Source organism: Lynx rufus, unplaced genomic scaffold (genome assembly GCF_022079265.1).
Source record: "Lynx rufus isolate CCGP_SWC_20201006 ecotype Redwood Valley unplaced genomic scaffold, mLynRuf1.p SCAF_14, whole genome shotgun sequence".
Lineage (NCBI taxonomy): Eukaryota > Metazoa > Chordata > Mammalia > Carnivora > Felidae > Lynx > Lynx rufus.
This window is the reverse complement of record NW_025814828.1, coordinates 43572895-43585543: the sequence shown is the minus strand read 5'-3', so window position 1 is coordinate 43585543 and position 12649 is coordinate 43572895. Positions and strand designations below refer to the sequence as shown.

Below are 12649 nucleotides of genomic sequence, written 5' to 3'. Positions count from 1 at the left end.
AAGCAACAGAAAGAGAAATCAATAAATTGATCCCATTTACAATTGCACCAAGAACAATAAAATACCTAGAATAAACCTAACCAAAGATATAAAACATCTGTATGTTGAAAACTATAGAAAACTTATGAAGGAAATTGAAGAAGACAAAAAAAATGGAAAAATATTCCATGCTCATGGATTGGAAGAATAAATATTGTTAAAATGTCAATACTACCCAAAGCAATTTACACATTCAGTGCATTCTCAATCAAAATTGCACTGGCATTCTTCTCAAAGCTAGAACAAACAATCCTAAAATTTGTATGGAACCACAAAAGACCCTGAATAGCCAAAGTAATATTGAAAAAAAAAAAGCAGAAGTCATCACAATCCCAGACTTTAGCCTGTACTACAAAGCTATAATCATCAAGACAATATGGCATTGGCACAGAAACAGACACAGAGACCAATGGAATAGAATAGAGAACCCAGAATTGGACCCACAAATGTATGACCAACTAATCTTTGACAAAGCAGGAAAAATGGAAAAAAGACAGTCTCTTTAGCAAATGGTGCTGGGAGAACTGGATGGCAACATGCAGAAGAATGAAACTAGACAACTTCTTACACCATACACAAAAATAAACTCAAAATGGATGAAAGAACTAAATGTGAGACAGGAAACCATCCAAACCCTAGAGGAGAAAACAGGCAATAACCTCTTTGACCTCAGCCACAGCAATTTCTTACTCAACACATCTCCAAAGACAAGAAAATTAAAAGTAAAAATGAACTACAGGTACCTCATCAAAATAAAAAGCTTCTGCACTGCAAAGGAAACAATCAACAAAACTAAAAGACAACCGATGGAATGGGAAAAGATATTTTCAAATGACATATCAGATAAAGGGCTAGTATCCAAAATCTATAAAGCACTTACCAAACTCAACAACCAAAAAACCAATAATCCAGTGGAGAAATGGACAGAAGATATGAATAGACACTTCTCCAAAGAAGACATCCAAATGGCCAACAGACACATGAAAAGATGCTCAACGTCACTCATCATCAGGGAAATACAAATCAAAACCACACTGAGATACCACTTCACACCTGTCAGAGTGGCTAAAATGAGCAACTCAGGAAACATCAGATGCTGGTGAGGATGTGGAGAAAAGGGAACGAACCCTCTTGCACTGTTGGTGGGAATGCAAACTGGTGCAGCCACTCTGGAAAACAGTGTGGAGGTTCCTCAAAAAATTAAAAATATAACTACCCTATGACCCAGCAATAGCACTGCTAGGAATTTACCCAAGGGATACAGGAGTGCTGATGCATAGGGGCACTTGTACCCCAATGTTTATAGCCGTGCTTTCAACAATAGCCAAATTATGGAAAGAACCTAAATGTCCATCAACTGATGAATGGATAAAGAAGATGTAGTTTATATATACAATGGAATACTACTTGGCAATGAGAAAGAATGAAATCATGCCACTTGCAGCAACGTGGATGGAACTGGACGGTATTATTCTGAATAAAATAAGTCATACAGAGAAAGACAGATATCATATGTTTTCATTCATATGTGGATCTTGTGAAACTTAACAGAAGACCATGGGGGAAGGGGAGGGGAAAAAATAGTTGCAAACAGGGAGGGAGGGAGACAAACCATAAGAGACTCTTAAGTACAGAGAACAATTTGAGGGTTGATGAGGAGGTGGGGGAAAGAGGAAAATAGGTGATGGGCATTGAGGAAGGCACTTGTTGAATGAACATTGGGTGTTGTATGTAAGTGATGAACCACGGGTATCTACCCCAAAAACCAAGAGCACACTTTACACACTGTATATTAGCCAATTTGACAATAAATTATATTAAAAATACACTATAGGGAATCAATAGTAGATTAGAGGAGACAGAGGAACATGTCAGCAACCTGGAAGACAGGGTAATTGAAAGCAACCAAGCTGAAGATCAAAAAAATACAAACGAATATTTAAAAAATGGGAATAGGTTAAGGGAACTCAGCAACATCATCAAGCATAATAACATTCCAATTACAGGGATCCCAGAAGGAAAAGTGATAGAGAGGGCAGAAAATTTATTTGAAGTAATAATAGCTGAAAACATCCCTAATCTGAGGAAGGAAACAGAGATCCATTTTCAGGCAGCACAGGCAGCCCCAACAAAATCAGCCCAAAGAGGTCCACACTGAGACACATAATAATTTAAATGGCAAAGCCTAATGATAAATACAGAATTTAAAAAGCAACAAAAGCAAACTGTTACATACCAGGGGAACCCCATAAGTCTATCAGCTGATTTTTCAGAAGAAAGTTTTCAGGCCACAAGGGACTGGCATAATATATTCAAACTACTGAAAGGAAAAAACCTGAAACTTGGAATACTCTACCCAGAAGGGCTATCATTTAGAACAGAAGAAGAGATAAATAGTTTCCCAGACCAAAAAAAAAAAAAAAAAAAAAAAAAAAGCTAAGAGTTCCTCACCATTAAACCAATTTTACAAGAAATGTTAAACAAAATTCTTTGAGTGAAAAGAAAAGGCCATAATCATGAGTAAGAAAATTATGAAAAGAAAAAAACTTCACAGGTAAATAGAAGCATATAATAAAAGTATAAGATTAATCACTTAGAAAACCAGTATGCAGGTTAAAGCATAAAAACAGTAAAATCAATTATACCTATAGAAATCAGTCAAGGGATTCACAAAATAAAAGGATGTAAAATATGACATCCATAAAACATGTGAAGGGAGGAGTAAAAATTTAGTGCTTTTAATGAGTTCAAACTTAAGTGACTATCAACTTAATATCGACTGCTATATGCATAAGATGTTATATACAAACCTAATGGTAACCACAAATCAAAAATCTATAGTAGATACACAAGAAATAAAGACAAAGAATCCATCCAAGCATATCACTAAACAAAGCCATCACAACACAAGGGAAGAGAGTAAGGGGAAAAAAGGAACAGAGAAGAACTACAAAAATAACCATACAATAAGTAACAAATGGCAATAAGTACATACCTAGTAATAATTACTTTCAATGTAAATGAAATAAATGCTTTATTTAAAAGACATAGAGTGACTGAATGGATAAGAAAGCAAGACCCATCTGTATGTTGCCTACAAGAGACTCACTTCAGACCTAACAACACATGCAAATTGAAAGTGAAGGGATTGGAAAACATTTATCATGCAAATGGAAGCAAAAAGAAAGCTGGGGTAGCAATACTTATATCAGAAAAAATAGACATTAAAACAAAGACTGAAGACAAAGAAGGACACTACATAATGAGAAAGGGAACAAACCTACAGGAGGATATCACAATTATAAATATTTATGCACCCAATTTGAGAGCACCTAAATACATAGTGTTAACTATTAACAGACATAAAGGGAGAAATTGACAGTGATACAATAATAGTAGGGGACTTTAACACCCACTTACATTGATGGATACATCATCCAGACAGAAAATCAACAAAGAAATGGTGGCTTTGAATGACACATTGGACCAGATGGATCTAACAGATATATTTAGAACATTCCATCCAAAAACAGCAGAATATACATTCTTTTCAAGTGCACATGGAACATTCTCCAGAATAGATCACATGTTAGGTCACAAAACAAATCTCAATAAATTCAAAAAGATTGAAGCCATATTATGCATGTTTTCCCACCACAACAGTATGAAACTAGAAATCGATCACGAGAAAAAATGTGGAAAGAACACAAATACACGGATGCTAAATAATATGCTACTAAACAAAAAAGGGTCAATGAAGAAATTAAAAAGGAAAACACAAATACATGGATAGAAATAAAAATGACAGCAAAATGGTCCAAAATCTTTGGGATGCAGCAAAAGCTGTTCCAAGAAGGAAGATTATAGCACTACAGGCCTTCCTCGAAAAGAAAAAAAAACCCTCAAATAAACAACGTAACTTTACATCTAAAGAGCTAGAAAACAAAAAAATAAGCAAATCCCCGGACCAGTAGAATGAAGGACAAAATAAAGATTAGGGAAGAAATAAATGAAATAAAGACTAAAAAAAAAACAATGGAAGAGATCAATGAAACCGGCAGCTGTTTTTTTTTTTAATAAACAAAAATGACAACCCTTTAGTGAGACTCATTAAGAAAAAAAAGAGGTTTAAAATAAATACAATCAGAGATGAAGGAGGAGAAATAACAAACAACACCACAGAAATACAAAAGATTTTAAGAGAATATTATGAAGAATTATATGCAACAAAATTGGACAACCTAAAATAAATGCATAAATTCCTAGAAACATATAACCTTCTAAAAATGAATCAGGAAGAAATAGAAAATTTGAACAGACTGATTACTAGCAATGAAATTGAATCTTAACAAACAAAAGTCTAGGACCAGCTGGCTTCACAGGTGAATTCTACCAAACATTTACAGAAGAGTTAAAACCTATTCTTCTTAAACTGTTCTAAATAACAGAAAAGGATGGAGAGCTTCCAAATTCATTCTATGAGGACAGAATTACCCTGATACCAAAGCTACATAAAGATACTTTAAAAAAAAATACTTACAAGTCAATATCTCTGATGAAAATCCTTCACAAAATATTAGCAAACCAAATCTAAGAATACTATAAAAAATCATTTGCCACAATCAAGTGGTATTTATTCAAGGAATGCAAGAGTGGCTCAATGTTTGCAAATCAATCAACATGATACATCACATTAACGAGAGAAAGGATTTTTAAAAAATGATCATTAGAAGAGATTCAGAAAAGCATTTGACAAAGTAAAACATCCATTCATGGTAAAAGCTCTCAACAAAGTAACCTTAGAGAGAACATACCTCAATATAATAAAGGCCATATATGACAAACACACACCTAACATCATGCTCAAGGGTGAAAAACTAAGAGATTTCCTGATAAGATCAAGAACAGGACAAGGAAGTCTACTTCCAACTTCTAGTCAACAAGTACTGGAAGTCCTAGCCACATCAGTCAGACAAGAAAAAGAAATAAAATGTATCCAAATTGGTAAGGAAGAAGTAAAACTTTCATTATTTGCAAATGACATGATACTATGGATAGAAAACGCTAAGGACTCCACCAAAAAACTACTAGGACTGATAGCGGAATTCAGTAAAGTCACAGGATACAAAGTTAATAAACAAAAATCTGTTGCACTGTATACACTAATAATGAAAAAGCAGAAAGAGAAAATAAGAAAACAATCCCATTTACAATTGCAGCAACAACAAAAATTAAAATACCTAGGAATAAACTTAACCAGAGTAGTGAAAGATCTGTATTCTGAAAACTACAAAATATTGAAAGGAAGGAAATTTATAATACAAACAAATGGAAAGATATTCCATACTCATGGATTGGAAGAACCAATATTGTTCAAATGTACATTCTACCTGAAGTAATTTACAGATTTAACACATCCTAAAGAACCAACATTTTACACAGAATCCTAAAATTTGTATGGGACCACAAAAGACCCCAAATAGTCAAAGCAGTCTTGAGAAAAAAGAGAAAAGCTGGAGGTATCATGCTTTCTGAGTTAAAACTATACTACAAAGCTATAGTAATCAAAACAGTATGGTACTGGCAGAAAAATGACAGAGATCAATGGAACAGAATAGAGAGCTCAGAAGTAAATCCACACTTATATGACCAATTTTTCTATGACAAAGGAGTCAAGAATATATGATGGGGAAAGGACAGTCTATTCAACAAATAGTGCTGGAAAAAATGGACAGTGACATGCAAAAGAATGAAAGTGTACCACTTTCTTGCACCATAAACAAAAATAAAGTCAAAATGGATTAAAGACCTAAATGTGATACCTGAAACCATAAAACTCTTAGAACAAAAAATAGGCAGTAATTCCTTTGACATCAAACATTTTGCTAGATATGTCACCTCAGGAAAAGAAAACAAAAGTAAACTAAACTATTGTGACTACACCAAAATAAAAAGCTTTTGCACAGCAAAGGAAACCATTGACAAAACAAAACTCCACTTACTGAATGGGACAAGATATTTGCAAATGATATATCAGATAAAGAGTTAATATTCCAAAATATATAGAGAATTTATACAACTCAACATTAAAAAATAATAATAATCCACTTAAAAATAAGTAGAGGACCTGAATAGACATTTTTCCAAAGAAGACATACAAATGGCCAAAAGAAACATGGAAAGATGCTCAGTAACACTAATCATCAGGGACATGCAAAACAAAACCACAATGAGCTATCATCTCACACCTGTCAGAATTGCTAGTATCTAAAAGGCAAAAAACAACAAGCATTTGTGAAGATGTGGAGAAAAATAAACCCTCGTGCAAAGGTGTAAGTTGGCAGGAATGCAAATTGGTGCAGCCACTGTGGAAATCTCTATAGAGGCACCTCAAAAAATTAAAAATAGAATTACCACATGATCCAGTAATTCCACTACTGAATATTTACCCACAGAATATGAAAACACTATTTTGAAAAGATATATGCACCCCTATGTTTATTGCAGAATTATTTAAAATAGCCAATATATGGAAGCAACCCAAGTGTCCATCCATAGATGAATGGATAAAGAAGTGATAAATGAATATATATATATATATATATATATATATATATATAATAAAAAGAATGAAATCTTGCCATTTGCAACAACATGGAATGATCTAGAGGGTATAATGCTAAATAAAATAAGTCAGTGAAAGACAAATATCATGTGATTTCACTCGTGTGGAATTTAAGAAAGAAAGCAAATGAACAACAAAAAAAGTGACAAATAAGACTCTTAAATACAGAGAACAAACTGTTCTCTGGTTGCCAAAGCAGAGGTGGGTGGGGGTATGGGTGAAATAGGTGAAGGGGATTAAGAGTACACTTTTCCTAATGAGCACTGAATAATGTATAGAACTGCTGAATCATTATATTTTATACCTGAAACTAATATAACGCTATGTTAATTGTACTTTAATTTTTAAAAAGAAAAAAAAACTTATGGGATGCATCAAAAGCAGTTCTAGGAGAGAGGTTCATAGTGATAAAAACCTGAAGAAAAAAAATCTCAAATGAACAACCTAACTTTACACTTTAATGAAGTAAATAAAAAGAACAAACAAAACCCAAAGTTAGTACAAGTAAGGGAATAACTAAGATCAGAGCAGCAATAAATGAAATTGAGACTAAAAGGACAATAGAATCCATGAATTTAAAAGGTGATTCTTTTAAAAGATAAAGAAAACTGACAAACCTTCAGCTAGACTCACCCTGAAAACAAAAAGAAAGCTCAAATAAATAAAATCAGAAATGAACAAGGAGATGTTACAACTGATACCACAGAAACACAAAGAATAATAAGGGACTACTATGGACAATTATACACCAACAAATTGGAAATATAGAAGAAATGGATAAATTACTAGAAACATAAAAGCACAAAGACTGAATCATAAAGAAATAGAAAATCTGAACAGATTATTAGCAGGGAGACTGAATCAGTAATCAAAAACCTCCCAAAAAACAAGTGTCTGGGACCAGACACATGCACTGGTAAATTCTATCCAACATTTTTAAAACAGAATTCATACCAATCCTTCTCAAAATCTTCAAAAAAATGTAAGAGGAAGGAACACTTCCAAACTCCTTCTATAAAGCCAGCATTACCCTGCTACCAAGACCAGATAAGGATGTCACAAGAAAAAAAAATTACAGGTCAATATCTCTGATGAACACAGATGCAAAAATCCTCAACAAAATATTACCAAGACAAATTCAACAGTACATTAAGGATCATACACTGTAATCAAGTACGATTCATTCCAGGGGTGCAAGTCTGGCTCAACATGCAGAAACCAATCGATGCAGTACACTACATTAACAAAATGAAGAATAAAAATTATATGATCATTTCAATAGATGCAGAAAATCATTTGGCAAAATTCAACATCCATTTATGATAAAAACTCTTAACAAAGTCGGTATAAAGGAAACAATTCAACATAATAAAGGCCATATATGACAAACCCACAGCTAACATCATACCTAATGGTGAAAACATTTCAGCTTTTCCTCTAAGATCAGGAGCAAGACAAGAATGCCCATTCTCCCTGCTTTTATTCAGCATAGTATTAGAAGTCCTAGGCAAGAAAAAGAAATAGAAGTTATCCAGTTATAAAATAAATAAGTCACGGAGTTGAAAAGTACAGCAGAGGGAATAGAGTCAAATAATGTAGTAACATTGTATGGTGACGACACTAATCATGGTGAGCACTGAGTAATGTATAGAATTGTTGGAGCAATATGTTGTACACCTAAAACTAATATAACATTGTATGTCAATGATACTCCAATAATAAATTTTTCAGCATCCAAATCATAGAGATAGAAGTAAAACTGTCACTATTTGTGGATGACATATTATATATAGAAAACCCTAAAGAGGGTTGCCTGGGTGACTCAGTCAGTTAAGCATCCAACTCTCAATTTTGGCTCAGGACAAGCCCCATGTTGGGCTCTGTGCTGATAGTGTGGAGCCTGCTTGGTATTCTGTCTCTCCCTCTTTCTCCAGTCTTTCACTCTCTCTCTCTCTCTCTCTCTCTCAAAATAAATAAATAAACTTTTATTTATTTTTTTAAATTTTTTTTCAACGTTTTTTATTTATTTTTGGGACAGAGAGAGAGCATGAACGGGGGAGGGGCAGAGAGAGAGGGAGACACAGAATCGGAAACAGGCTCCAGGCTCCGAGCCATCAGCCCAGAGCCTGACGCGGGGCTCGAACTCACGGACCGCGAGATCGTGACCTGGCTGAAGTTGGACGCTTAACCGACTGCGCCACCCAGGCGCCCCATAAATAAATTTTTAAAAAGAAAAGAAAACCCTAAAGAGTTTACCAAAAAAAAAACCTGTTAGAACTAATAAATTCCATAAAATTGCAGGATTCAAAATTAATATACAAAAATCTGTTGCATTTCTATATACTAATAAACTATCAGAAATTAAGAAAACCATCTCATTTATAACTGCAACAAAAATAATAAAATACCTAGGAATAAACTTAACCAAGGTGATGAAAGACCTGTACTCTGAAAACTACAAGATATTGATGAAAGAAATTTAATAAGATGCAAATAAATGGAAAAATATTCTGTGCTCATGGATTGGAAGAATTAATGTTAAAACATCTATATTTCCCAATGCAATCTACAGATTCAATGCAGTCCCTATCAAAATTCCAATGGGATTTTTCACAGAAGTAGAACAATTCCAAAATTTTTATGGAACCACAATAGTCCCCAAACAACCAATGCAACTTTGAGAAAGAAGAACAAAGCAGGAGACATCATGCTCCGTGATTTAAAACTAAATTAAAAATATATAGTAATCAAAACAGTATAGTATTGGCATAAAGACAGACACATAGATCAATGAAACAAAATATCCCAGAGGTAAACTCATGCACATATGGTCAATTAATTTATGGCAAAGGAGTCAAGGATATACAATAGGGAAAAGATAGTCTCTTCAATAAATGGTGCTGGGAAAGTTGGACACCCACCTGCAAAAAGATTGAAACTGGACCGCTATCTTATACCACTCAGAAAAATGAATTCAAATGGATTAAAGACTTGAATGTAAGACTTGAAACCATAAAACTCCTAGAAGAAAACATAGATGGTAAACTCCTTGAGATCAGACTTGTCATGGATTTTTGGATTTGACACCAAAAGTAAAGGCATCAAAAGAAAAAATAAACAGATGAGACTACTAAACAGCTTCTGCACAGCAAAGGAGCCATCAACAAAAGGAAAAAGGCAACCAACTAAATGAGAGAAAATATTTTTAAATCATATATCTGATAAGAAGTAAATATCCAAAATATATAAAGAAGTCATACAACTCCATAGCACAAAGCAAGCAACAATCCAATTAAAAAATGGACAGAGGATCTACATAGATATTTTTCTAAAGACATACAGATGGCAAACAGATTTATGAAAAGGTATTCAATATCGCTAATCATCAGGCAAATGCAAATCAAAATGTCAATGAGATACCACCTCACACCTGTCAGAGTAGCTGTTACTGAAAAGACAAGAAATAAACGTTGACAAGGATATGGGGAAAAGAGAACCCTTGTGTACTGTTGGTATAAATGTGAATTGGTGCAGCCACTGTGGAAAACAGTAAAGAGTTTCCTTTAAAAATTAAAAATATAACTACCATATGACCTAGCAACTTCACTTCTGAAGAGAATGAAAACACTAACTCAAAAAGATATAGGCACTCTTATGTTCACAGCAACATTATTTACGATAGTCAAGATATGGTAAGAACCTAAGGGTCTAGTGATGGATGCATGGATAAAGAAAATGTGGTAGATGTATATGCAATGGAATATTATTCAGCCCTAAAAGTGAAGGAAATCATGGCATTTGCAGCAACATGGATAAACCTCAGGGCATTATGCTATATAAAATGGGTTAGAGAATGAGAAATACTATATGATCTCACTTACGTGTAAAATCTAAAAAAAATGAGCTCACAGATATGGGGATGGGGGTTAGGATATGGGCAAAATAGGTGAAGGTGGTCAAAAGGTACAAACTTCCAGTTCTAAAATAAATGAGACATCAGGATATAATGGGCAGCATGGTGACTGTAGTTAATAATACTGTTTTGCCTACTTGTAATTTGCTAAGAATGTAGACCTTAAAAGTTATCATCACAAGAAAAGAAATGTAATTATATATGGTGACACATGTTAACTACACTTACTGTAGTGATACAAATATCAAATCATTAGGTTGTACCCCTGGAGCTGATATAATGTTATATGTCAATTATATCTCAATAAAAAAAAAGAAAACTCTGGTTGTCCTTTGGCTTTCCTTTTAATTGCTCTTGCGTAATCAGGCCAGATTCATGTCCACTAGGAACTATGTCATTGTCCAGGAAGTGGTACTTAAAAATATCAGAAATTTGGGAAATATGACCACTTGTGGAGAAGGCAGCAGAATCTCAGCTCTGCCAATTCCCAGGTATTTGACCATGAGCAAGACTCTTCACCTCTCTGACCTTTGGTATCCTCATTTCTAAAATGAACCTAATAATGTATTCCCTACTATACATGATTGATGTAAGGATTGGAGTGTAATAGTATATTATCAGGATTAGCATTCTTAAATTGCAAGTAAGCTCCCTATTGTGTAGGCCACTAAGATTGTGCCCTAGGACTTGTGTCTTCTTAATGCCTGTGATGGGTGTCTTCTAAAAGCTACCTTTGAAAGGAACAGAGCTCAGAGGCCATCTTCAGGGATGGTTCAAGCTCTGAGTGGAAAGTGGGTGTCCAGGTTAAGTCAGGGGAAAGTGTATGGCACCAAATCTCAGAAAGGGAGATTTTTAATACTGGGGACTGAAACCTTGGAATTTGACCTCAAGACTGATCAATTGTATCTTTTTCTCTCCCCCTTCCTTTTTTTCTCTCTGTTCTCTTGTCGTTTCAGGTGCATGATGACTGCCGTAGACGGTTTTCCAAGGAATGCTGGTTTGGAAGTCATCGAACATCAGTCATTCCTCCCACTGCCCTCAGCGACCCTAAAGGAGATGGTGAGTACCTAAACTTTAATCTCAGAATGTATTTCATTGGGACAGGAGGGAAGGTGCTAAGACTGGGGAAATTTTTTTAATATGAAATTTATTGTCAAATTGGTTTCCATACAACACCCAGTGCTCATCCCAACAGCTGCCCTCCTCAATGCCCATCATCCACCCTCCCCTCCCTCCCACCCCCCATCAACCCTCAGTTTATTCTCAGTTTTTAAGAGTCTCTTATGGTTTGGCTCTCTCCCTCTCTAACTTTTTTTTTTCCTTCCCCTCCCCCATGGTCTTGTATTAAGTTTCTCAGGATCCACTTAAGAGTGAAAACATATGGTATCTGTCTTTCTCTGTATGACTTATTTCACTTAGCAGAACACTCTCCAGTTCCATCCACGTTGCTACAAAAGACCATATTTCATTCTTTCTCATTGCCAAGTAGTATTCCATTGTGTATATAAACCACAATCTCTTTATCCATTCATCAGTTGATGGACATTTAGGCTGGAAATGTTTTAATTAAATTATTATTCTCAACCAGTCAAACATTTTTGGGGAGTAGGAATGTGCATATATGTAAAGACAGCTCATGTTTCTTTTTAGACCTTTGGGATAATGAATGTTGGTATTTATGGTGTATATGTATGTGGGCATATTCTCTGTAGGCTCTTTCCCAGTTGCTTCTAAATTATCAGAATTGATTTCAGGTTTTTCGTGATTTTCAGCCACTAGATAATCCATAAGAGAAGTTTGCTTGCATGCAGGTGGGCAAGGAAGAACTACATGAAGGCCCAGGTTATGTTACTCTTAGAATGGACACTAATACCAAGGTTGTCTCCAAATCTGAAATTAGCATGATTATTGTCCCAGCATGCTCTGCTCATGTTTTGTCAATTCCTAAACACTAGTGTTTTATTGAGAATTCTATTCATAAGGTGTTGGAAGGCTACAAAGAGATCCAAGATAAGAGCATAGCTAGAGTTTATGGTTATTGTCGACCCAGGACATGGATATGACAATTGATA

At 34.6% G+C, this 12649-nt stretch overlaps 1 protein-coding gene across 1 annotated transcript in view; it reads left to right on the top strand.

Annotated features, from left to right (window-relative positions):
- The window catches only part of DGKK (diacylglycerol kinase kappa), a 177177-nt gene that overhangs the window by 114950 nt on the left and 49578 nt on the right, over positions 1–12649 (top strand). The window contains exon 8 of the mRNA XM_047075727.1: positions 11534–11636. Coding sequence (XP_046931683.1) covers positions 11534–11636 — 103 coding nt within the window. The remainder of the gene's footprint in view (positions 1–11533; positions 11637–12649) is intronic.